Here is a 25,313-nt window from a genome sequence, read left to right as displayed (position 1 = left end):
TGTGTGGATGACCCACTAGCTGAGCCAGTCAGCAGCCGTTTGCCCACCATGCCTTAAACCCCCCCCCCCCCCTTCAACTTTCTTGTTATTCTCCCACTGCTACTACTATTTTTTGCTTCTACCAAACATTTCTTCCTTGTTCGAATCTTTTTTGGTCAGATTTTGGTTCGAATTTTGCTCATTTTTGGTTTCTTGGTTTCTTGATTTCTTGGTTTCTTGGTTCTACCAATATTGCTTCATCATTATTCCAATCGTAAGTCTCTTCTCTTCCATTCGGCATCCATCTTCAACAGCCTCCCAGATTCTTCGCGTCTTGACTCGACCTTGCAGACTGACCATGGCCCCAGATTATATATTTCATCGTTATTTTACTGTCAGCACCGAAATGCTGAAGATCGGATGGTGTCCGGAAAAGGACACCAGATTATGCATCGGCCCATCTGCCGATGAACTCCTCCGACTCAAGGCAGGGTACTAGATTCTGCATCAACCCATCCCCCTCCGCCATTTATATTGATTCCTACCTCTTCGTCATTGCCACGGCGGTCCTCCAGCATTCACTCGGGGTCAACTCAAGCTATGGAATTTGCGAAGCCATGTCAACTCAAGTTATGGCATTTGCGAAGCCATGTCAACTCAAGTTATGGCATTTGCGAAGCCATGGTTGCCACAGATTGCATCCATGGTTCCCTACGGGGACATGCTCCAACTGCGGGGGACGTCTCTCTACTACATCTACTACATCTACTCGCCAATGCCACATCTATGGCTAGCGTTCAAACGGTATGTTCATTTCAGTTCAGTACAACAACTTAGTTGCACTGCACAACTCGCACATGAACCAGAAATACTAACACTGCTGCAATCAAGACAGAAGTGGTCGTTGGATCACTGATAATACCTTTTATCCGCTGAAAGATACACGGCAGCTCGAAGAGGGACAGACATTCAATGCCTTCAAGGGTTACATTTTGCCTACCAAGACAAAAGAACGCCAAGGTTCAAGTATGGCACGGCCCGGGGTCTACGAGAGGCCCAGGTCGTGCCATAATGCACAAAATTCGCCGAACACAGCAACGAACTCGTCGCCAATAAAAAGCCCGCGCCGGAACTCCCGGGAGCCAGCCTCCCCTGTACTGGCAAGAACAGTAGCATCTGGTCCCATTCGCGGACCTGTGCAAAACAGTCAAAGGCGTCTTCTGCCAGATAACAATAATGGCCAAGCGGTAGCTCAGAATCAAGAGCTACACAACGACCAGAAGCTTCTCGCCTACGAGAGAATCCAAGATGCCAGCCGATATTTCCTCAACCAGTTGAAACCCCTGTTCGCAGAGTTGCTAATCGCACCAACCAACAAAGAAATCGCTCTGGCCTGGTGTCGAGTTCAACCTCCGCCCAATCCTTCATCCCTAGGATACTCTGCAGACTGTGCTGCCGCAACAGAAATTCCATCACGTTTTCTTGTGTAAGTACTGTGCATGCACCAGTCTCCTGTCAACACGCGGAATACGGCAGAGTGCTGACCCGCGTCGTCTAAGGTTAATCCTAGCGTGTCTCCAGCTCAATGGTCAACCCGCGCTGTTCCCGTCATGACTTTCGCGGCATCTTTCCAAATGTGGTATTTTAGTGTCGAGCTACTCAGCATCTTGCAATTGCGAGGAATGCGATCTCTTCCTATTGGCTGCAAATAAGCGATCTTCATAGCCACGATGCAGGAGTCGTTTAATGGCTGCGGTGGATTACGTCGACCTTTCGCGGCATCATCCCAAGAGCGGAAGAGGCTGAACATTTCGGTCTCTTTATGCATCGAGGGATGCTTGCCATGAAATCCTTCCATTGATTGCTGCGGTGCCTCCCCGAGGATACCAAAAACTATAAATCATGGCTGGCTCACTTCACGAATTCCAGAATTGCCACTGTTTCATTGCGATTCAACTGCATCACTTGTCTGGTTCTTGAGAGGCAGTTATCGAAATGTTTAGCTCCAACCTCCAGTTGCTTCTCTGCCTAGCTGGCAGTGTCTATGGGCTCTGTGCACCACCTCCAGAGTCATGCAAAGCATATCCCGGCACGTCGTCTTGGCCTTCTGCCCATACTTGGGCTGTACTCAACCAAACACTCGATGGACGACTGCTTCAGCCTTCTCCCCCCGGCGCAGTCTGCCATCCTAGCCAGTCTACCTACAACACCAGCCAGTGCTCCCAGGTAGCCGACGAGTGGAAGACGTACGAGTTTCATGTTGCAAACCCAATTTCTGTCATGTGGGACAAGTTTGATAATTTCACCTGCCTACCAGATGAGAACACGCCGTGTTCTCCAGCTGGGTATCCTGCCTATGTGGTGAATGCATCAACTGCAGAGCATGTCAAGATCGGCATAGACTTTGGTAAGTTAGATTCATACGCTTTACAGTGACGGAAACGCAGAGTTTTCTAACTATATCTCTTAGCACGCAAGTACAATATCCGCCTCAACGTCAAGAACACTGGCCACGACTATCTCGGCCGCTCCAATTCTCCAGGCTCTCTCTCCATATGGACTCATCATCTGAACAAAATCACTTACAACAAAGGGCAGTATAAGCTGAATGGCTCTGGGAAGGTCCTGCAAGGAAATTCCATCACCGTTGGCGGTGGATCTGAGATGTGGGATATATATGTCGCTGTAGACAAGCATCACGAGGTCATTGTTGGTGGAGGAGGCAAGACTGTTGGTATAGGAGGATACATCACTGGCGGAGGGCATTCGATCTTTGCACCCAAGTATGGCTTGGCTGCAGATAACGTGTGGGAGATGGAAATTGTCACACCAGGAGGCGATATTGTTATATCCAACGAAGATAGACATCAGGACCTATTCTGGGCAATGAGAGGAGTAAGTAGCAGCTGTCCCCAAGATGATGGGTGTCTCAATACTAACGAGCATGGCAGGGAGGCGGCTCAACATTTGGTATCATCACATCCGTCACGCTCAAGACGCATCCAAGCCCCAAGATTATGGGCATCGCATTTATGATGTTCACCGATCCCAAAGAATCCATCGTATACGAACTCATCACCTACATCGTCTCCCAAATACCCAGTCTAATGGCACAAGGCCTTTCTGGGTACAATCTCGCGACTAAAAATATGACGACACCCATCCAGATACCAGGTATCCCTGATCGCATCGCAGGATTCCTAGGCTCAATCGTTCTCCAAGACGTCGATAGCCCCGACGTCGTCGCAAAGATTTTCAATCCAATAAACGAAACCCTTCATGAGCGCTGGCCTGACAAAGTCCAGTTTTACACTCTTCTTACCCAGTATGACTCGTGGCTAGCTTGGTTCAGCCAGAATTACGATACCAACCAAGCGGGTGGAAGCCAATACCTTGTCTCCCGACTTCTCGATGGCGAAGCCCTAACTGGCAACCCGCAAAAGCTAAAGAGCGCTCTCAAAGCAGCGATTAATCCGAGCGGAACCATATCTGTATTCATGGTAGGCGGCAAGGGTGTCCAAGAAGCGAAGCCGAGAGGAGGCAGCAATGCCGTCAATCCCGCATGGAGAACTGCATACGTTCACGCTCGTAAGTTGTTCAAACTCTCATTCATCGTGGCCAGATCCATTGTACTAACAATGATCTACTACCAGTAACCAGCGAACCGTTCGGGCCGTTCAACAAGACTGCAGAGAACAATGCCAAAGCGATCATAGACAAAGAATTCCAACCACTCCGCGATCTGACGCCCAAATCTGGAGCATACATAAACGAGGTACGTTGTTTCTTCATCCCTCATCATTATTCAATGGATACTAACCTGTCCTTTGATCTGTTACAGGCCTTTCCGTTTGAAAAGAACTTCCAACAGACGTTCTGGGGCAGCAACTACGCGAGACTACTCCGCATCAAGCGCGAAGTCGATCCTACCGACGTATTCTGGTGCGCGCCGTGCGTGGGCAATGAGAAATGGGAAGTTCGCCAAGACGGAAAACTCTGTAAGAAGTAGACGAGGTCAATGTCGTTGGATCGAGGTCGGAATTTCTCGCATTCTCCAGCTGCTACTGCGATCGAGGAAAACAAGGAATAGTTTAGGATCATGATATTGCGATGAATTCAATACGATACATATTTTCTTGGCATGTCTAAAGACAGAATCAATGCTAATATTTCAAACGATTCCCTCAATTAGTTTGTTAGATATGTACCTAATATGAACTCTGTTGCTACATACATGTACTTTCCATGTGCTGACGGTGACTCAGCAGTCATGTTCGCCACAACACCTTTTGTGCTCCATCAAATTGAACCTATCTACATGTGTAGACAAGAGTAATCAAATGCTATTTCGGTAAATTGTGTAACTTGCCATGTGTTGTACATAGGATTTGTAGAACAAAAGTACATGCTGTGTATACAATATTCGAGTCCTCGACAACAAATCTGCAATTTCGCGCCACACCAGCCCTAGGAGAGCTAGATGCCTTGGCTGGTTCTTTACCAGCCAAGGTATGCGTAAGACTGTACCGTGCCCGTCCCTCCGACTCTTCCGTCTTGCCTTCAAGATCCTAATCCTGATCCTGGTTGGCCCATTCGCATTCGTTTTTAGTTCGGTAACAGCAAAATTGATACTGACACGCGATGCACGTCACCGACTTACTAGACACAGCCCTCGCCTCGGCTGGTAGATCCGGAGGCAAACCCACGCAGGGAGTACTCAGTCGTGACAGTCCTTTCCACCTTTCCTCCACCTTACCCACAAGATATGCAAGCATGCTGGCGTATTGGAGGGGATTAAGTGTCTTATTGTGATGATGCTCCCACCATAAACCCGACAAGTTGCGAACCTGCTTATATTGACAGTCCAAATACATCCCACCGAGCAGAGACTTGCTGGCTAGGTGAGAGGCTCCTATGCAAGTACCGAAGAACCTCGGTCATGGGCGGCGGCTCCAAGGACTGTATAGGAGGAGGTGGTATTGAAGGAGGTGATGTTACTGGCGACGGCGGCGACACAAAGGAGGTGGCCAGGACAGGCAAAGGGACCGGTGTGGTTTTGGGCCGCTTCGCCAGTCGGGCTCTTGTGAACACCACAGAACATGGCTCTGTCGGCAAGGCTGAAACGGTCGGTTGTCGAAAGATCGTTCGTAGGGGCGCCTTGCCGACAGAGCGTGCGTAGGACATTACCGTGCACGCCTAGATGCATGGGAGTGTGCAGAAGATTCATGAGGAAAGTCGAAATCACGTAGCTGTGCTGTGTCTGCCTAGTGGTAGAATTTCGAATGAATGGTTGGCTTGACCAGAGGGAAACAAGAGGACACGGAATAGTTCACATTCGATGTAGATGAAGTTGACTTCTCTAAAGGATTAGTCAGTGACATGTTTGACGAGCAACTCGAGTTGATGTACAACTTACCATGCAATCCAATGTTCAGTGATATATTGATCTGTGTTCTCAGCGAGAGTAATTTCCTATCGCTAATGACGTTAGCAGAGATAGGAACCAAGGAGAAAACATACTTACTGCTTCCAGGAGGTTCCAGCCAATTTCTTGTCCAGGCTGAACGAGATTCTGAACTTGGTATCCGAGTGCGAAAAGATGGGATACGGATGGAAATAATGTGTCAAGAGGGCCTCTGGTTGGGAATGAGACACTTGGAAGACGCAACAATGAGTGAAAGAGGAATCTGGGAAGATGGTTAGTCGAAGCGAAGTAGGAAGGTTCATGGGGGAAATTACCAGTGTTTAGAAAAAAACTGGTTTTCCAAAGAGCAACATGTAGCTCGAGCGACGAATGGTGAGAGTGAGTAGGGAATAGAGGGAGATGAAAACTGTTGCTTGTTTGTCGAGAATGTGATCTGAGGTTGAGCAAAAGCACAGCCATCAATCCCAAGTGACAGCACAATTGTTTTCTGCAGCGTGCTCTGTATTGCAAGCAGCGATGAATGTCCCGCCCTTGAGGGTTGTTTCTCTGAAAACGCGTCTTAATGAGCATCTGTCCAAAATACAGACACAGAGTTGTGTACCTACAAAGTGTCATCGTTCTTTGAACGGCGACTATTGGCTCGCTTTTTGTTTGAACGGTGGTTGTGCGAAGCTTTACGAAGAGAAGATGATCTTCTTGGAAGAACTTTTCAGTACAGGTCTGGGGGCCGTGTCTCTCCGCGTTACTCGCTCATCAGGAGAAATAAGACGGGCCGCTGATGCATAGAAGAATGGCAAACTGATGCCTCAAAGTCTTTGCACGGGGATGACTGCGCTTTGGAATTGCTGCTGTTGGGATCTGTTGCTTGCAACGGTATTTGTTGAGTGTTGAAGAGAGGGGGGGAAGAGACAAATGTGGGCAGCTGGCCAGAGCGTGAAGGAACTGCTTCAACTCCTGCTCCTGCACTTCATAAGAGGCAGCTGACGCGGCGTGTTACGTAGGCAGAGTTATTGCCTGGTTGTTCAGGTGGCCACTACGGCTGGCATCTGCTCAGGTTTGGTTGCCTCAGACAGTGGGAGGGCACAGCAGTTAGGGGGCCTAAGTACTAACAGTACTGGACACCAATAGATGTTCTTTGTAATACCTATTGATACTTCGTCTGAAGGCTCTTCTTTCTCAAGTTGAGAGTTCAGTTACCATTACTCCGTCACGATAATCCAATAATCCGGCCGCCCTTCCTCTCTAAGTGAAAATGCTCCTTCTCCCCACAGCTTGTTTCCCTGAGTATTATTGCCAACCTCGACAACTACCTGACCCTTTCTATCCTCGTCGATATACCACATTACGCTAGGCTGCCCTGGGGTGTAGCGGATCTCTGCCTCATCACCTGGGGCGATCTGCTGGGGAGGGTTGTGGAGATGGTCTTTATTACCAGTGAAATTGAAGGCCGAAGAGGTGGTGTTGTATAGTGTGACAGCTGTGAGAAGTCAGATCATTTTCTCTCGTGTAAAAGCCATAAAAGAATGCGAATTCAAGAACAATAATGGATCAATGGGAAATAAGCACTAATCAGACTCACACATTTTGGCTCTTGGTAACGTTCACGAACTGACAATGGTATTCTATTTCGTTGTTCAAAGGGCAGATGTTAATGGAGAGAAGATGGAGAGGATCAAGTGGTGATTTTATATTGCTCTAGCTGAGGCATTGGGGGCCAAATCTGGCATGCCAATTTTACACCCTGTTCTGACTGCCGTAGCGTACGCTGGCCTTCATCAGGGCAATTCTGCACTAAAATGGCACTGTTTTAACTAATGGCTCAGCTCCTCCAATACGGTAGCGTGTCGTACTTAGAACGGCATCGTGAGAATGCTTCGAGGTCAGAGAGAGGCTCATCTAACCAAGCATTAGGTTCACGTAGCGAACTACCCCTCGTCTACGTGGCATAATCAAGAAGCAGACTTGATTGGATTCCATGCTGATTGGACAATCCCAAATTCTACATCTGCCGGAGAGCAGCTGAATATCTGCATTGGGAACTGCCTCCGCGGGGTTTAGCTGAAGAGGGTGTTGGGGTCAAGCTTAGCATGGCATGGACATGGCAGGGGTTGTGTAGCTTCTTTTTGTATGGCCAATGAATGCCAGTGAATAAAGAGAGTGCAGATTTCAGTAGGAATCCGTCTTCAGCAGCGCCCCGCACGACACGAGCTGGGCGTTCTTGTGGACGTTGAGTGATTTGCCTGCTGAGATCTTTTCCAGATCCCTTGGGAAGATGTACAGACAAATTCTCGTCTATACAGCGGACTACTGCAGAGTACCACCGCTTCAGTCGCGAAGAGCTCGGAACAAGGAATAAGGGCATTTTTACTACTCAACGTCCCAGGCATTGACATCAACCAAACGACAAGGACTAGGCTGAACATGTGCGGGTGTCAGAGTGACAGCGGGATTAAATGCCGTCTCCACTTGGTTTCCTCCAGTTTCCTCTAGCTCTAGGCCAAGTCGAAGGGAGTGGGTGCGAACGGTGCAACGGTTCAACGGTCTGCAGTCATCAATTTGTGCCAAAAGCGTTGGACAACAATCAGACAAAGTCGGCGGCCTGTCGTTGGTCAGTGGTTCGGTACACGCATCTTCCATTTTGTCCGCAATGATCAATCTATGGAAGACAATCTAGACATGGTTGTAGTAGAGGAGAGGCGGATCCCTTCGTCGTCTTTGGTGTGCGAGGGCGAGAACTGTGAGCAGAAACACGTCAGCTTTTCTCTAGAACCAATTGCTCAAGAAGAGAGTGAATTAAGCACGTGATAAGATGTAAAGGCTGGATGAAACTGGACGACAACGGGTTTGCGCGGCCACTGATTTTTGGTTCTTGTGTTTTTGTGGGATTGGAGCAACCAAGGCTGACTGTGGGAAACGGAAGAGTGGAAGAGGGATTCCATATGCAGACGATTCTTGCAGCAAGATTGCTAGTCCTGTGGCTGCGAGGATGCAGCGTTCAAGCAACATTTGCTCCCTGGCTCGCTTTTGTAAAACCCCGGTGCCGCTTGAATCTGGTTACACAAATGTGCCACGACATTGCAATACAGAACGCTGCACCAATATTTCCCTACGCCTTTTGCCCAATGTTTCATTGCTTCCAAGTAATTGCCTCGCAACTCAGTCCCTTCTCTATGGTCTCTGCCATGATAGCGTGCTGCACTTCTCCAGGTTCCGTTACCCTACAGCTTGCCAATTGGAGTATATTATTCCATCTAAGCACAGGTGTCAATCAATATGGTAGTATATAGCTGACCTTTTGATCGCTATCTTGTTACAAATCCGAACCAATCGATATTCCGACCGTTTTTGTCGAAGGCACAAGCAGCCTGCCCATCCTTGGAGTCTCGTAGTCTCTTTGTCAGTCTTCCACAGCACAAATGTCAATATCACCTTTATTGACCCTCGGCCTAAAATAAGCAACCCCAACTAACGAGTCCCTGCGCTAATGCGTTCAGCGAATCCTTGATCTTCGCAGCTGTTCAAATCAATCTGTAATTGTACACATCACCGCCTCGTCTGTTCAAACACATCATCCGTGAACAAATGCTGTGACCAGAGCTGTCGCAAGTGACAGCGGTGGTAAATCTTACCGTATGTATAGAAATTAAAGATACCATTGTAACTACTTGGGCGCGTGGTCTAGGGGTATGATTTTCGCTTCGCATGTGAAAGGTCAGGGGTTCAATTCCCCTCGTGTCCATTGTTTTTGCACTTTTTTTTATGCACTCGTCCCGACTTCAGCACTCTTACAAGACTCGATTGTCTTTTTTCTTTTTCTTTTCTCCTTTGTCTTGACGGACCCCTTGCAAGATAACATGGAACTCGCAATGTCCATTGCTTCTAGGCTGGTTACATCGCACGCATTTCACGACTTGGTAGGAATAATCGTCTCCACCAAACACCACTCGGAAATAATGTTAGCGGCGATCCGCAGACCACCAGCTTCATTAGTTCCGAATCCTGCCCGGCTCCCCAAAACCATCCATGCAATGGGATCATTGCTGAAAATTTGTCACGGTCATTTCCTTGGAATATTCCGAGTCAGCACCCAGGACGTCTGCAAAAGACTCCCAAGGTATACTGGGATTCTTCCTTTGGTGGACTTGCAGAACTTTGTCTCTCCATAGTGCATAGGGCCTTCTGTGGTTGATTAGGCCCGTTTATATACCGTTTCAAAACAGAGAGCAAACATCCGCCAAGGCGAAGAGAATTTACTCTGTTAGCTCAGGGTGTGGGAAGCCCCATTTGGCTGAGCTCATTGGATCTCTCAAGAGGAGACAGGATATTGATCAAGACCTACACGCGCCAAAGCATCGGAGCTTAATCGGCAAGACTTCTTATAGACCGACTAACGATTGGCCGGTAAGGTTCTTCTGGGCAGAGAAAACACTCTCCGCACCGTCCATCCACGATCGTTGATGGCTAAGAGTCGGCTGATGGAAGAAGCGAAGAAGCGCGATCAACATGACCGAGGCCTACCATCGTCTTGCGATACGAGTATTTGGAAGACAAACGCTACAAGAAACTAGCTGGGCAGCCTCGCACGTTATTGTATGGCTGTATTGAGAAAATTTACACCCAAGGAAGAGGCGGAGAACAAGGACCAAGTCAATATGGTGCTGAATCAACGGCCGCAGCTTGTATTGCATCATCGGACAAATCTCTGTGGACAGACGATCAGGAGAATTAGTATGCGGTAATATTACATCTATCACATCTCAAGAGAGGCCAATGTTCAATTCCTTCCAGAATGCCAGTGGACTTGGGCATCAGGCATGGCAGCGACACCCTGCTTCTATAGGGAATGTTGGACAAGCTACGGTTGGAGCACAAAACAAAATCTGCACTGGATGCAAAGACACAAATCTCGAAGCTCCAAAATTGTGAAACAAGACATTTTCATACAGCTATTCTAATATGTACATTGAAGGCCGTGACTGACTCGATGCGCCGGCGTTGGCGCATCTGTAGGACTTTACCGTGCGGCGGGGTGGTTTGAAGCGCCGACTGGGGAAAATAGATACATACATGCGTAGCTCAATGAGAAAAATAGACAATATTTGCTCATTTGCCAATGATCCACAAATGAAGCTCAATCTGCTCGCATGGCTTGCATCATTCTCATCGTCAGAGATTGTGGCTTCTTGAATAGTGCTGGAATCCGAAGCTACTCACCTCATCTATTTCCTCGGACAATTGTCCGAGACGTAGGACTTTACCGTGCACAACTGACAAAATAAAAGTCCCCCGGGTGATTGGGGTTCATTCGTGTAGCCTAGTAAACAAGGCTCCGCAACGACGTGTTCAATCTCTTGCCTGAAACGTAGGACTTTACCGTGCACAAGTGGCACAGTAAACGTCTCATCGGATAAGATTGTGGAGAGATCGAAACAAGCTGTTCAATCTCTTGCTTGAACCAGCCTTCTTGAGATGATCCTCATCATTGTAGCCATGTTCTCTGCTCTGTGCTGGATTCCCTTCCATGTCGAGCACCTCCTGGCGTAGTTTCTGTTTTGACTGAACCCTCCCAAGATTCTTCATGGGAGGGTTCATCTGCGTAGGACTTTACCGTGCACAAGTGACATGCCAAAGAGTGGTTTCGGAAAGCGCGTTGGTGTCAACGACTGGTCCCTTTGAGTCCCTTGCTGCCCCCAAAAGGAGGGCTGCGACGAATGGTTGACGCAGTTTTATAACAGTCGACTGTTTGCGCAAGACTTTGCGCACAATTGACACAATAAATGTCTCGCCGGGCAAGGTTGTGGAGGTCTGGAAATGCAATATAGCTTGCAGTGGCTTGGGATTGATGGAGTGTGTAGATGTCATTGTCCGCGTAGAACATGGCGCCAACGGAATGAAGAAGTTGCCGTAGCTGGTAGGTTGGGCTTTCACAAATCTCGCCTATATCAGGGCTGTGAAAAAGGTTAGTCAGAGCCAAGTACAGCAGAGTACGAAACGCAACTTACTTGTGATGTGTAGATTGAGTGGAACGATGAACGCGGCCTGGAGTGACGAAACATTGGGGGAGCGTCAAAGGGTCAGAGACCGAGCAGACTCCACTCGTAGCTGCGACCGTTGGCGAAACAAAAACACAGCCAGTAAAGAAGTCTAACGAGGACTATACAGTTAGCTTTGATCGAATGTAAAAGTTTCAGGAGCATAAGATTCATACTTGAGATTCACGAAACGCCAAATGCTTGTAGAAAAGACGTGTTGTCGTGGATGTGTTGAAGAGGCTTGAGAATGGCCAAAGTAAAGAGGAGCGCTGCTGAGGAGTTACCAACGGTAGAATATTGGCTCTAACGAGAAGAGCGGCGTAGGGAGCAAACATGAGAGAATGCTGGGAATGGCATGGCGTTGACTCTTGGGAGAGCTGTAGAAAGTAAATGGATGGATCTGCTGTTTGAAGAAGAGATCTTCGAAGAGAAGATATGGTGGAGAGGTGAGGTTGAACGTGTGAAAGAGATCAGGAGAGAGTGAGAGAGAGAGAAGGGGGGGAGGAGGGAAACCAGGCCGTGCAGAAGGGGAGCTTGACAGTTTCCACCCCCCTTCTTGAGCGGTCAGGAATCGAGCGTGCGACCAATCATTCATCTGATCTACGATATCTGCAACTGCATCTCGATCTACATCTGTAACTGCAGGCAAGCCTGAGGCACTGAGGACCTTGAACAAGTATATGCCGTAAACACCCCCCTTTCCTAAAGGTTCCTCTGCTATCTCGGTGCATATACCAGTTGAGATTCTCTGGTCACTGGTAGATTGTTGCAATAAGATGACTGCTTCCAATCTTTGTTTGAAAGAATTCTTCCGCTTTGTATCTGGCAAAAGTCAGCGACATAGAGGAGGGCCTCATGAGGATTCTATGGCCTTGCACCAAGAAACGAAGAAACTGAGAGTGCTGCTCGACTATTCATCTCCGCAACTAATCATCAAATTCTTGAGTCACTACCAAGGTAGGTACACAGTCATCTGCGATGTGTCGTACTTGGGCGTTTGTATTCATCGCGCTCTATCCTCCCCTTCGTATTCGCTCTCGCCTCCTGTCTCTTCTGTTGAGCCACTCGCGGAGCTTCCTCGCCCTCCCTCCTCGGCCCACTCCACCATTTCATCTTGCGCTCTTCCCAATTCGTTTGACGTCGTGTTTAGCAACCGGTCAAGAGCTGTCGAGGCTTGCCCCTTGTATCGAATGGATTGAGATCGGAGTTGACTGCCGTCTTGGCGTTGTTGGGGATGAACTGAGCTGTCCAATCGAAAATATACTCCCACCTTGCCGTGGAAGGTTCTTGAAGCATTGTGTGATTTTTCGGCTCTTTGTTGGGATACCTTGCCAGCTAGCTTTCAGTGAAAGCTGGCAAGTGTTGCTAGATGAGTGACGCAAGCAATCATGTTGACTCCCGCCCTTCCCCCTCTCTTATGTTTCCACTTCCCCCATCCTTTTCCTTTCGTCTTCTCTTCTCTTCTTCTTTACCCCAAAGGCGGGAGGTCTATTGAGGCCTCAGCCGGCGGTGGTGTCATCACCAACCAGTTCGCAACATCCCTACGACAAAAGATCCGCGAGGCCGAGCCTACAAGCTCCCCAAGCGGGAGGTCTATTGAGGCCTCAGCTGGCAGCGGTTCGTCCTCTTCCTCGTCCTTGTCCCCCAGCCTCCCCCCCTCTTCTTCTTCTTCTTCCTTTTCCTCCTGTTCTTCCTCGTTTAACGAGATTATCCAGGTCTTCCGGCCAAGGGAGTTCTCGCTGGCTCCCCAAGCCTCTTCGTTCATGATCCTGATGACACCACTCGTTCTTCCTACGTGATATCCTTGATCATGGTTGGGGGGCGCTGGGAGAGAGGCAGGGGCGGCGGCACGGCCAAGCTCAGAGGGCCAGAGGGCCAGAGGGCTCCTAGACTCCGCACGAAGCCCAACACTCACGCCAGGATGAAAGGCTGGCTGGCCGGGGTGCTACTAGAGGACCCAGCCGGCCGGCCTTGCTACGGTACTCGACGCAGTTCAACGAACTGGACGTTACTCCACCGGTGATGAGAAGGACACCAACATGTGTCTTCTTCTGCAATTTCATATCCATGTATGTTTCTCCCTTGGCCCTTCTACAAAATGCTCTCCGTCCTCAAAATGCTCTCCGTCCTGATGCTGATTTTTCTCAGCACTGAATTTCACCCCAAAACGACTGGCATGGTTGATGTTCATTGAGTCTGTTGGTCACTTCGGCCCGAGCAGCCAGAAGCAAGACAAGGTGGCTTCCGGAGTAGCAGCGCCAGGTTGTCCTTCAACAACACCTATCGACTTCGACTCTCTCTTCATTTGACTTCTGAGACCTCTCCTGCTCCAACTGCCATCACACTCTGAGCATTTCGCTTCATCAAAGCCAAAACTGGTCCATCATTTGGTTGGTTCCAGAATGCCTTGACTGTAAGACACTCTCCCAACTACAGGTTTGTATGCAGCTGACATGGTGATTAACTTCAGCAGTCAATCGCGGTTTCTCTTTTCTGGCACCTCTCAATCCAGGTCCAACTGAACACCTTGTTTGGTAGCCAAAATGGAGGTCTTTTTCTCATATTTCTGTTTCTCTTGTGTATCCCTCATCGGAAACGTACAAGTGGTGGTTCAAGATGCTTTAATCGTACATTATGATCGAGTTTTAGGCAATGAGCTCTGAAGGAACCTTGTTGGAGAGGTATAATAAAATTTATTTTCTTGTGGTCCATTTCTGTAAGAGTCTTTTTAAGGCGCTGCGATGATTTCATTTATTTTCCCCATAGTCTTTTTCGCCTACTGGACTTAAGACGTGTAAACATCTCTAAATTCTCTTGCCGCTGCCGGTTTGCACGCTTGGTAGCTGTCTTGACTGAAATGAACAGTAAGCGAACTTGAAGGATTTCCGCATTACACAGTCGGCTCGTTCAACGGCGGCGATTCGGTAGTAGCACTCTCTTCTCCACAAACGTTCAAACGCGCATAGAATGCCTCAACAATTTCCATCTGTACATTTGCACACGCCACAAAAGGCCTTTTGCATTTCTGAGGATATATTTGATGCATTCCTGCAACGGAAAACGTTCACGGCATTGATTAGTTTGTCTCTACTTGGGTCTAGACCTTCGAACCTGTCGCCAAACTGCCTCCAACCCATTCAGCCTATCGACTCAATACTTTAACACCTAAAGCCCTACAGCAATGTCGCGGTGGAAGAATATTCTAGCTCAACCATGCTGCCGATGTCTCTACTGCCTGGGCTCGGGCACATTGTCCAAGACAGCTGAAAGATGTCGCCTTGACGCAACATTTGTGATTGTCCTGAGGCTGCGCGAAGGTGCTCGCCTCTTGACGGCTACTAGTCAATATCGCTAAGAATCTCTATAGAACCAAAATCAAGATACCCGAGGCAACTTGTAACCTCCCGCGAAGCAAAAGCCCTCCGGGGAAACATCGAGATCACACCTTATCGCCGAGCGCAGAATGTAGATACATACGATCCTATCCTTCCACATACCCAGACAATATGGCGAGTATAGAGTGCAATTGGAGAGCAAGCAGTTGCAAAAAGGAAACGAAACAAGCCATGTCGAATCTTCGAAGTCGCCTTTGCTACAAAAAGCACAATTTCTAGCAGTGGACAAATGCAAGCGAGTGGTTCGAGTACATTCATGGCAGCCTTCCTCTCCAAAGTCTTTTCTTTGAGTACGTTTTGATCATCTTTCCGCTTCAATGAACGAAAAGGTGGTTGTGTCATCCTCTACTCAAGCGGAATAACTGTCTATGGATACCAGGTCCTAGGATCATATTTGGAAGAAACAAGACACCTCTCTACCACGAGCTCTGTCCACTGCCATGGGTACCAGCTTGCATTGGTTCAAGGAACCTCTTTCACAATCAATGGCGCCCTTGTAGCATATTATGGGGAGATTATCCGGAGAAGTCACAAATATACTGTGTTCAGTCATCGACCTTTATGGCAGCACCCTTATTAACTACACGATCTGCGACAAGATGCTAATGGTAACGCTGCTATATTCATTGCTATCAAGAAGAGAGAACAAAGTCCCACGATAATAACAGAGGAGATTTGACATAGGGAGTTCTCAGCAAGGGTTCAAGAGCGTTGATACGGTCGTACCGAAATCCAAATACAAAAGAGAAAAAAGAGCATGAAAACCAAAGAGAAAAGAGATCCTTTCGAACATCCCCCCAAGATTGGCAGTGACATCTATAATCACAGGACTCTATATCCAGTTCCTCTCTTCCTTGCACATCTACGAGCCGATGCAGCAGAAACCGAGGAGGAAAATAGCAATGATGCAGTTGCCCTGGTCACAGCCGCTGCAGCAACGTTTCTCGATGCCACGTTCAGCCTTTGTCATCGTCAGCAATGCCCTTTACGATTGGTCCTACACGCCAGATCAGAGGATACATACCAGAGAGTCAGTGCCATTTGGAGGGGCGCCGGTAGTCTGCACACCAATTGCTTCCAAGTAGCCCAAAGCAGCAGTTCGGGCGTCTTCATCACTGATGCCGGGGTATTTCTCCTTCACCTGCCAAAGAGCAGTGGCATAGTGAGGATTGGCAGTCAGGTCGGAGGTGAGATCAATGGTTGCAGTGTTGGCAGTGGTGCTTGAGGTTGGTACAGCCAAGACAAGGGGAGCGGCGAGAGCAGCGGCGGCGAAGAACTGAGAGAAACGCATGTTGAGTGTGGTGAAAGAAGAAAGAGAAATTGGAAAAGGAGATGAAAGAAATTGAAGATGATGAAAGTGCTTGTTGAGCTGAGTTGTTTATTGACGAGTGAGAGCCCCCTTTTGGAGGAATTCGTCGTCCTATATATACATTTCAAGGTATACCATCGCGAAGACTTTAATCTCAGTATAAGCTAATCGAGATGTTATTTTGGGATTAAAAGGTCACGAATACGCCTACCATGAAGCCAATGTTTCGACTCTCAATGCTATGATGATGCCGCGCCTGGTGTTGAGTATACTTTGGCAGAAAGCGGCTCAGCTCTAGCCGCCATTTTCGTGTCAGCAATGATTTCGACTAACGGCGAACTTTAGATCCCAACCTTACGCGGCTAGTAAACAAGCGTCAGCACAGGTCGGGCCAGTACGCACGAAGTATGACACGAACACTCTAACAGCATGTCGAATAGGGAGTAGATTGGCTTACGGTACTAATGCTTCACCATGTAATCTCTTGCGATGACGAGCATCAGTGTATCAAAGAATCGTGTCCCACAAGAGTATCAGCCAGATCGAGAAAGAAGAGCAGTTTCGGAAGGAAGACTCTTCTCATGACGAGCAAGTCAGTTCTCTGGCATAGTGTCATATTCCGTTCTTCCAGTCTTGATTTCAACAACGATTTGTTTGTCATCATCACCTGCAAATGACACAACCAAAGATGAAGAGATCTTGAAACAGATATTTCTGTATGATATATTTTAGAAACCGGCATACTACGGCTACTCTATAAGCGAGACGCAACAAGGATGATACTTGTTGACTAAAAAGAGCTGTTTATAGCAGTATGTCGAGCCGAATCCGCGTCTTCCTGTTTGCCACTCCTTGATCCAGTCCGTGTCATCGTCTCATGATGATGGGTATTTACAATGTAGAGGCCAGTTGCCCATAGATACAAACTCCGATTATGTTGATTACTTTCTTCTGTTGCATTTACTAAATCTACAAAAGCGTCGATGGGAAAGGTTGTGGAGCCATCGAAAAAGGGCCCTCGTCCTGAACGCCAGTACTATGTTCTCTCCACCAGAAATCGCCAAGCGTTACAAGATTCCGCAGCAAAAGTACCACAGTGACTTAACAATATATATGATTACCATTCATCTATATTCTTAACGCTCTTCCATCACTTCGCAAAACTTCCCGGTCTCCATCGACGCAGCATCGTATCCACAAAGCTCGGAGTTTATTTCGCGGGGAAATGCGATCCCTGCTAGACGATCTTCTTTGCGAGGCCTGCGCTTAATATAGCTCTATAATCATAACAGAAAAGGATATGGGGCCAGCTAAACTGCTAGAGCATGGGGTGGCGATGTTCCGGACGATGTCGGCCTTTCGAGCTCCCCGGACCAAGCATATTCGTTCAACCAAGGCGAGCCGGTCATCGCAAACCTCATTGACCATCCATTCAGGAGATTCTTCCTCCTATAATCTCACATTCTTTCGTCAGCTGTTGGAGATGCCATTCACAGACCTCCAGCCTCCTAGTCGGAAAGCCATGACCGAAATCCCGATCCAAAAAGATGAAGAGGTGGAAACCCTCCAGACGCTACTACCAAGCCACCACGCCACCAGCACTTGGTCAGGGCCAGAGCTAGGCTAAACGGCTTGGGGGTTGGCGGTGCAAGAAGGCGGCCAAATTTAGACAGGCAATTGGTTGTCTAAATTTACCCAAGGCCTCTCATGCGAAACACGCCGCGGATCCACGACGCAAGGCTCCGTGTCGAACGAACTGCGCTAATCGACGTAAGCATCCCAACGACATCGGGCTAGCATAGAACGTTGAACGGGGTACCCTTTTCTTAATATGGACCGTCTATGCGTCACGCGGAGAAGCTGTAAGATGGCAGTAGTGTGGAACATACCCCAAATAGACACAATGGACGGGGAGTGTGGTGTTACGTGGATCTACCAATTCACACCTTGGTAGGGGTGAAGTCTCTTGTCGGATCCCTGCACTTCCAATCATAGCGATATAAAGCAGGAGGTAGAGTATAATATCGAGGAGTGATTAGTAAGTGCTCTAAAGAATGGACGTGACCAGTGTCTTAGGAGAGATGATTCATACGCATCAAAACATGACACGAATCGCCTGAATGGGAGTACATCTGACATCTTCCTCTAATTTCTCTCGTAATAGTCGACTATCATCAGCTTGTAACGCAATCGCGTCACTGCTTTCTTTGTGAAAGGATACCCAATCGTTGGGTCACAATTCGATGATGGACTTGAAGCTCAAATCTGGACTTTCGGCACTTGGTGCAGGGTAGGATTGAGCCATATCAAACCAAGTCTAAAATGCCCCCCAGCAATGAGATGTTCTAAAAAGATGATGGATATCTAATGTCTCATTTATTGAGGACAAATATGGATGGAATATTTGTCCAGTCTGGCATTAAAAGTCAAATTATATACCGTGGCCCCATCACTTACGGTTGGCTTGATTCCGCTACTAGCCACTTTACCCGTGATGTCTCAATCCAGTTCATACGAGTAGGTAGGGAAAATAATAACAAGAAAAAAAAACATCAAAGAAATATCAATAATCAAATCTTAGCTAAAGTATTCCCAAAGTATTGTTTGCTTGCCATCTTGTGGGCTGATGAAGCGTCAATCGTTTGTACAGGCATCCCGTCACATGACTTGCCATAGCTGCTTGCCAACGTGCTGACCCATGATGATGATTTCTACTCAGCGAACATCAAGAGGGATCCTCTTAATCTTTCTGTGGCCACTTCAGGACCAATGGTCCAAGTCTTCAGATGTCTTTGGAAAGTCAAGTTCAACACGCGTTTCAGGCTAATGAGACCCCTCTTCCGCGTTTCACTTCAATCTTCTCTTCCTCTCGCTTTTCCTTCGTCCATCCGCTCCTCGACGACCGACTCGAACATTCCATTTCGTGACAAGGCGACTGATTCAAATCTCGACTAGGAAGAGCGTTTTGTGGTCATTTGGCGAGTGAGCGAGTTTTTCAGAGCTTCAAGTGTCCCTGGGTCGAAAACAAGAGGCCATGAGAAGAATTTTGGTCAAGGCCTGGTGCCATATTACCATACAGAGAGCAACAAAAGTTGGTTGAATGTACGCAAACAGCCCGTTTACCGCTCAGATGTCACTGCTAACAGATTAAGGGTATTGAAAATAGAATATTTCGGAATCCCAAAATTTGTACCGCCTTGTCCAACGTCAAATTTCCATCGACAATGTTAACAAACCTCGATTCCATTTCGAAAATGGACTCTAGAAGAAAATCAAGTCCAGAGTCTACGAGACATGCTTTTAGACCATTTGCTAAACGACAAGAACCTTTCTTTGCCGTGCGTAATACGGCATTGTTTCCGAGCCGGCCCGAGTTGCGAATGTTTCCACGTGCTTTGGCATCGCAGCCCCTACCGACGAGATTGAACGGACGTCAAAGTCCATCGCAAATTGTATCAAAGAAATTTGGAACAGAAAAAAGGGGGAATTTGGAAAAGAGGAGGATACAAAGACAAAGGAGTGTGATAGCAAGTGTTCTGGGTCTGTTCAGGAATACAAAGAAAATCTCGGCAGGCCTCACGAACAACCCATCGAGCCTGCGGCGACAGAAATAAAGCAAATGGACAATAAAACCAGCAATACGATAGAATTTGGATAGAAGATAAAAGAAAATCTCCAAGGTTTACAAGTCATTCCTTACTGCAAAACCTCTGCATCTCTCCATAATCAATGATCTGCGCGGCGAGGGGTACAAGGGGCAAAGAGAGTCAAGTTATCAAATTTGCTCTTCTGTTTCAATTCTAGTGCTCAAAATAGTTTATTATATATGGCATTTGTAGTGGTAATTGCGTTTAGTTGCCAAGGGCGTCGGTTCGTGTAGAATTTCTGAGTGTCCATGGGGGTATGCGCCTGGAGCGCCCCCCGTTACATTTCACCCACTGACTCACAGCCCCCTTCAAATTTACTGCAAGGAATGGCCTGCAAAAGAAAAACATGAATTAAAAATTGAATAATATTTTATTTTCTTGGTAATCATCATTGCGGCTGCACCAAGCTGCTCTGCGGGAGCAAAAGCCGACAGCTCGACCCCCGTGCCCCCTATTCCACCACGAGCGCCCCGTGCTGCACAATCGTACCGGAAAACAAGCACAACATTTGATCAACGAAAAAGCATTCACAGATTTCATAAATCAGTAAAAAAAAGAGACAGGACACTAAGTCTGCCGATTCTCTACCAGACGCTACAATTTCGAGAGTCAACACCAAAGACTGAGATGGCTACAAATTGCAAAAAAACGAGTCTCGATTCAACCGCGAGACAAAGCGAACAGGTAGGCACCGCGAATCGAACACCAGTCTTCCAGAAATGGACAAAAAGAAAGCAACGTAGAACTTTACCGTGAACTCTAGACGTCACGGTAAAGTCCTACGCTGAGAGGGACTGTGTTATTTTACCTTATAACCCCTTTCCCCTCCCTGGGCACTGCCAGGGTACCCATTACTTGTGTCTGTATCTCCTGCCTCCTGAACATCTCTCGCACAACGTGTTACATCACTGCTCGCTCTTGAGATGGAATGTGCCAGGCATCTCGGAGACATCTTTACTCTCCTATTCGTTGGAGCCTCGCTACTCGTTTCGCAGATGCTGCTCCTTCTCTTCTTCTTGCCCATTCTCTGCCTTCCCTCGCGGACTTTCTCTTCCATCCTCTTTATTTGCCTTCTCCCCCCTCTTCCCAACTCTCTCCTTTTCGCTTCTCTCCATCATCTCTATCATCTATCCTCTCCATCCTTTCAAGAGTCTCTCCATCAAACACTCAAACGCTCTCTTCATTCAACGTACCGTCTCGCTCTCCTCTCTCCATCATCAACATCAACATCAACATCATTACCAACATCTTTACAACATCTTTACTTTCGTAGCACTCTTGTGCACGGTAAAGTCCTACGTCCGCCGAAGGCACGCCTTCGGCAGATTTCCAGCGCCCGCTACTAGATTTGTGCCTGTGGAGCGGCAAAAAAAAGCCATCATCAACGTCCGAACAGAATCTACGGGCAGCGTAGCCGTACAGGTCGGTGATTTCGAAATCACGCCAGAAGACGAGACGGACGAAGAACGGGTTTGGAGACAGTGGCTGGGGTGACAGCCAGCCAGGGTTAACCCTGTGCCAACCAACTGTAAGTCCTTGACTCCAAACATGACACGGTAAACCTCATTGGCGAATACTGACTCTCTCGGCAGTATGGGCGTTGCTTTATTTGCACTCCTGTGCACGGTAAAGTCCTACGTTGGTCGGGCTCGACAGAGCCTTAGAGGTGGACGTGGCGGCGGTGGTCGCGGAGGAGGTGCTCCTCGCGGCGGTCGTGGAGGCTTCGGCGGTGGCCGTGGCTCTGCTAACGGTCTGCGGGACGTGATTACTCGCGAGGGGAACGCTGTGATTTGATGGAGGATGCGTGTGGTTTACTGTGGCGGGGAGGGTTTTGAATCGACGGACTACACAAGACAAGGTTGGGATCTTTTTGTACTTCATTCACAATAACCATCCAGTCGAAAAGCTTTAGTGTGCTCTCTTGTGCACGGTAAAGTCCTACGTCGGCCGGCTCGACATCAGGTGTATAGTCGAGCCCGGCAAAGCCTTAGGGCTCTGCGAGATGAGTTGATATGCGAGAAGAATGACGTGGGAGAAGAATGGTGCCTTTCGTTTGATGTGGTGGGAAGGATTGAGCATCGATGGACGGCACAAGACAAGGTCGGGCTCTCTTTGTACTTCCTTCACAATCTCCACACAGTCAGACATCTTTAGTGTGCTCTCTTAATGGAGGGAAGGGTGAGAAATAACCAAGATTGGCGAACTCGTGGACCACAAGATGCATTCATCGGGAGGTAGTTTGCAATGAACACAGCTATTGATGCAAAGCCTGTCAATTTGACGACGTGATGGGTTGGATGTTGTTGGATAGGAAGTAATTAGTTGGAATATATAGAATTACCACACGCAATGAGTTGCTTCATGGCAATTGTTCTACTTTTACAGTACCATATCCGTAGGTTTTTGTCTCTTGTCAACTTTGGGAACCGCACGTATTTCAGGCACACATCTCTGATCAAATTGACATGGACATTGATCACAGAACGGAGAAGACTGGCTAGTTATAGTGTGCTTTTACGCCACTCTTTGAGGCTGATTCAATTTCTTGCATTGCTAGTAAACACGATGGCGTTCCCTCTCTTTTCTTTCTCTGTGGTCAATGTATATGATTCCGAACACTTTGCCAAGGATTATTAGTGATTGCTTTGCTTGAGCTTGTCGTAGTTAAGCACCGATTCGAGAAGAGTCTGGGTTCCAATAGCACTGTTACAAATCAATACAATTAGCATCGACACACTGGCAGAAGCAAAGCTACAGACAGGCATGAAACTTACCAGTCCTCTGGGCTGCAGTATTCTTCGGGATGGTGGCTAACGCCGTCTTTACAGGGAACAAAGATCATGGTGGTAGGGCATTGGCTGCTCGTGTTGATGCTGTCATGACCTGCTCCGCTGGTGATGTATTGCCAGCCTTGTTCTCCGAGAAGATCGGTCGCGGCCTTTGCGACCATCTTGATGCAGTTAGGGTCAAATTTTGTGGCTGGAGAATCAGTATCAAGGGTCCAGTTGAACTGAACGCCACGGCCATCTTTTTTGGCGATGGCTTCGAAGGACTCGAATATACGACGCTGCATTTCGTTGAGGATTGCGTCCTCGGGATGGCGGATGTCAAGCGTAAATGTTACCTGGGAAGCGATTGTATTAGTAGACGAGTTTTGTGGGATTTTGATGACGCCGGTAGATGCCAGGGCATCAAGATCCTTTGCGATATCGTTGGAAGAAGTAATCATTTTGGCAGCTGCCAAGAGGGGGTCGCTGCGATTGTTGAGAGGCGTTGTTCCTGTATGGGCATCTCGACCAGTGACGGTAATGGTGAACCAACGGTATCCCTGGCCTCCCTGGACGACGCCAATCCTCGTTTTCGTCTGTTCGAGGATTGGACCTTGTTCGATGTGTAGCTCAAAGTGAGCTTTTAGGGGGTACCCGGCTGAAGAGCAGGCAACGTCTCCGATGTAGCCCAGCCTTTGGAGTTCTGACTTGACTGTGACTGAAGGGTCCATGATATCGGGAAGTGAATAGGCGTCTTCGAGTGGGATTTTGCCAGCCCATACTCCGGACGCCATCATGGACTTGGGGAATCTAGCGCCTTCTTCGCTGTTGATGCAGTTGGATTAGACAATGCGCAGCAACAAAGACGGGAGAAAGGAAACAATAAATCATGCAAAGCAAGTTGCAAAGACAGTAAATCAGTACAGAAATTAAAACATACTTTGTCCAGTTGACGATTCCAATGTTGTGGTGAGTCTTGTGTCCATTCTCCGCAAGCGTGCGCATCACCTCGACAGCAGCCACGACTCCCAGAATACCGTCGTATCTGCCACCTCGCGGCTGGGTATCAAGATGGCTCCCCATGGCAATCATGGGAGTGGGTTCTGGCGCTGACCCCCGTTTGTTGGCAAACATGTTGCCCATCTGATCTACTACGAGGTTGCACCCCAACTTCTGCGTCTCTTCGGCGAACCAGCGCCTTACTTGGGCGTCATCATCGGAGAGAGCAAGGCGCGCCATACCCGTCTCTGTTGGGCCGCTGTTTTGGACGTCAGCTTCTCTGGAATTCGAAAAAATCGCAGGGTTGGCGTGACAAACTCTCCATATCGATGAGCGGCACCCCATTGGCAGGTGTGATGAAGCGTCTCTGCCAGTCTATCGGCGTTGATGCGGAAGCCTGAAGCTGATGCGGAGAGGTGAGACACAGTGAAGAGTCGCTTCTGGACAAAACTCGGGGCCTTGCGTAGAATGAAATGGCCCATCTTGATGGATAGAAACTGCGATGTTGAATTTGAAAAAATCAGTGAATGAATTATTCAAAGATAAAAAAGCAGACGGCAATTGCGTGCAAAGAAGCAGGCAATTGAATGAATCGGCCCTCTCTGGTGGAGTCTTGGGCCGATATTTGTTGTTGAGAGATGCTTGTCATTTGGCGATGCGCCCTCCGCCTTCCAATAACATGCAAAACTATTTTTTACTCACGTCAAGAGAGAATTCAGACGACTGACTCAATCTGCGATGCTGTGGCTCTTCCGGCAAAACTGAGAATGGTTAGGCCAAGTTGTTGTCAGATGCGGGTTGAAGAAATCGACGCTGTTTGTCTGCAATCACGCCCAAAATCCCCGGTTGTAATGCCAATCTTTGTACTCCGGATTCGCTCCGGGCGTGGAGACAAGTGAAAGATACGAGCCACTCCACTCATTGTAGCTGGCTACTCAGGTAGCGATACCTTTGAGACAGAATCGTATGGCGGGGTAATGCAGATTGAATCAGATTTCAAGAGGCGAGAAGAGATGGAATATCCGAGGTAGTAGCATCTCAGATCGTCGTTGAGAATAAAATCAAGGTAGACCGTTCTTGGGCATACAGCAATCCATACAGAGAGAAATTACTATGGTTTATAGACAGTGTTCGCATCTGAAGATCTTCACACTGTGCCCGTTTGTTCGCAGTCGCAAGGCAGTTGCAATAGACATGCAGCTACATACCTCATTTTCAAGCAATTGGGTTTTTTGTTCAAACAAGTTTCCTTCTAAACCAGATTGCCTCGCCAAATACAACCGTTTCAACTCAAGGCCTTTCATCAATAGCAGTTATTCAACCCAGCAGCTGCATTTACCGTTCTGATTTCTGCCATAATTTTCTCAGTCATGGCGCATCCTAACAAATCGTGTCTCCTGAGCCGTCTCTTCCCCTAAGAGGAACATCCAACCAGCCAGCTTTCCTCCGGCGAAGATCTCTCGTCGCCAACGCTCTTCGCAGTCCCGGGCTATGTTCTGCATCAAAAGCTCCCAAGACAGAAGCTTTAGCCGATGAACTCAACTACTTCTGGCCAGCGTCAGTCAATAGATTGATGGGAATAAGCGGTGGAAATTCTAGTGTGCACTCTCTACAGGGCCAAGCTTTGTATCTAGATTCTGCATCCGTCTCCCGCGATATCTTGAGCTTAGGGCTCGGAAATTGGTATGAAAGCGGTTCAAATCTACGTCCTAAACCCGTAATATTCGCTACTGAAGCTGATTCAGATTCCTAGGTTCCA

General features: G+C 48.0%; 7 protein-coding genes and 1 non-coding gene across 8 annotated transcripts; 4 read left to right on the top strand and 4 right to left on the bottom strand.

Moving 5' to 3' along the window:
• The first annotated feature begins 131 nt into the window (after positions 1–131).
• Positions 132–1,784, top strand: M431DRAFT_173394 (hypothetical protein). Its single transcript, XM_024913047.1, has 4 exons — positions 132–253; positions 348–783; positions 875–1,465; positions 1,539–1,784. The coding sequence occupies exons 2-4, from the start codon at positions 629–631 to the stop codon at positions 1,591–1,593; spliced, it is 801 nt and encodes a 266-aa protein (XP_024779855.1). The 5' UTR covers positions 132–253; positions 348–628; the 3' UTR covers positions 1,594–1,784.
• A 190-nt stretch (positions 1,785–1,974) lies between these two features.
• On the top strand, positions 1,975–3,988 carry M431DRAFT_488933 (hypothetical protein; the record flags this gene model as incomplete). The annotated part of the gene is made up of 5 exons (XM_024916623.1): positions 1,975–2,386; positions 2,450–2,874; positions 2,931–3,567; positions 3,633–3,754; positions 3,821–3,988. 5 exons carry the CDS (start codon positions 1,975–1,977, stop codon positions 3,986–3,988), a joined length of 1,764 nt encoding a protein of 587 aa, XP_024779854.1.
• A 494-nt stretch (positions 3,989–4,482) lies between these two features.
• M431DRAFT_173382 (hypothetical protein) lies at positions 4,483–4,844 on the bottom strand. Its single transcript, XM_024913046.1, has one exon. It carries the CDS (start codon positions 4,752–4,754, stop codon positions 4,548–4,550), a length of 207 nt encoding a protein of 68 aa, XP_024779853.1. The 5' UTR covers positions 4,755–4,844; the 3' UTR covers positions 4,483–4,547.
• Positions 4,845–4,891: 47 nt separating this feature from the next.
• Positions 4,892–5,706, bottom strand: M431DRAFT_275 (hypothetical protein; the record flags this gene model as incomplete). The annotated part of the gene is made up of 4 exons (XM_024913972.1): positions 4,892–5,239; positions 5,313–5,338; positions 5,396–5,451; positions 5,504–5,706. The coding sequence occupies 4 exons, from the start codon at positions 5,704–5,706 to the stop codon at positions 4,892–4,894; spliced, it is 633 nt and encodes a 210-aa protein (XP_024779852.1).
• Positions 5,707–9,071: 3,365 nt separating this feature from the next.
• On the top strand, positions 9,072–9,143 carry M431DRAFT_t24. Its single transcript has one exon. It is a non-coding gene; the product is annotated as a tRNA-Ala (tRNA).
• Positions 9,144–15,693: 6,550 nt separating this feature from the next.
• On the bottom strand, positions 15,694–16,122 carry M431DRAFT_476700 (hypothetical protein; the record flags this gene model as incomplete). The annotated part of the gene is made up of 2 exons (XM_024915492.1): positions 15,694–15,792; positions 15,856–16,122. The coding sequence occupies 2 exons, from the start codon at positions 16,120–16,122 to the stop codon at positions 15,694–15,696; spliced, it is 366 nt and encodes a 121-aa protein (XP_024779851.1).
• Positions 16,123–21,335: 5,213 nt separating this feature from the next.
• Positions 21,336–21,581, top strand: M431DRAFT_273 (hypothetical protein; the record flags this gene model as incomplete). The annotated part of the gene is made up of 2 exons (XM_024913960.1): positions 21,336–21,343; positions 21,380–21,581. The coding sequence occupies 2 exons, from the start codon at positions 21,336–21,338 to the stop codon at positions 21,579–21,581; spliced, it is 210 nt and encodes a 69-aa protein (XP_024779850.1).
• A 647-nt stretch (positions 21,582–22,228) lies between these two features.
• Positions 22,229–24,324, bottom strand: M431DRAFT_103406 (hypothetical protein). Its single transcript, XM_024911518.1, has 4 exons — positions 23,873–24,324; positions 23,496–23,813; positions 22,562–23,380; positions 22,229–22,490 (listed from the first exon to the last, which is right to left on the bottom strand). The coding sequence occupies exons 1-4, from the start codon at positions 24,034–24,036 to the stop codon at positions 22,421–22,423; spliced, it is 1,371 nt and encodes a 456-aa protein (XP_024779849.1). The 5' UTR covers positions 24,037–24,324; the 3' UTR covers positions 22,229–22,420.
• Positions 24,325–25,313: the final 989 nt, after the last annotated feature.

Source organism: Trichoderma harzianum, assembly GCF_003025095.1.
Source record: "Trichoderma harzianum CBS 226.95 unplaced genomic scaffold M431scaffold_1, whole genome shotgun sequence".
NCBI lineage: Eukaryota > Fungi > Ascomycota > Sordariomycetes > Hypocreales > Hypocreaceae > Trichoderma > Trichoderma harzianum.
The sequence above is the reverse complement of the archived record's forward strand: the minus strand, read 5'-3'. Positions and strand labels throughout refer to the sequence as shown.

Coding starts and splice junctions, on each gene's coding strand:
- M431DRAFT_173394 (XM_024913047.1), top strand. CDS start 629: ATGTCAACTCAAGTTATGGCATTTGCGAAGCCATGGTTGCCACAGATT. Junction 784..874: donor CTATGGCTAGCGTTCAAACG/GTATGTTCATTT, acceptor CAATCAAGACAG/AAGTGGTCGTTGGATCACTG. Junction 1,466..1,538: donor ATTCCATCACGTTTTCTTGT/GTAAGTACTGTG, acceptor GCGTCGTCTAAG/GTTAATCCTAGCGTGTCTCC.
- M431DRAFT_173382 (XM_024913046.1), bottom strand. CDS start 4,754: ATGCTTGCATATCTTGTGGGTAAGGTGGAGGAAAGGTGGAAAGGACTG.
- M431DRAFT_103406 (XM_024911518.1), bottom strand. CDS start 24,036: ATGGGCCATTTCATTCTACGCAAGGCCCCGAGTTTTGTCCAGAAGCGA. Junction 23,814..23,872: donor GCCGCTCATCGATATGGAGA/GTTTGTCACGCC, acceptor CGTCCAAAACAG/CGGCCCAACAGAGACGGGTA. Junction 22,491..22,561: donor TACTGCAGCCCAGAGGACTG/GTAAGTTTCATG, acceptor GATTTGTAACAG/TGCTATTGGAACCCAGACTC.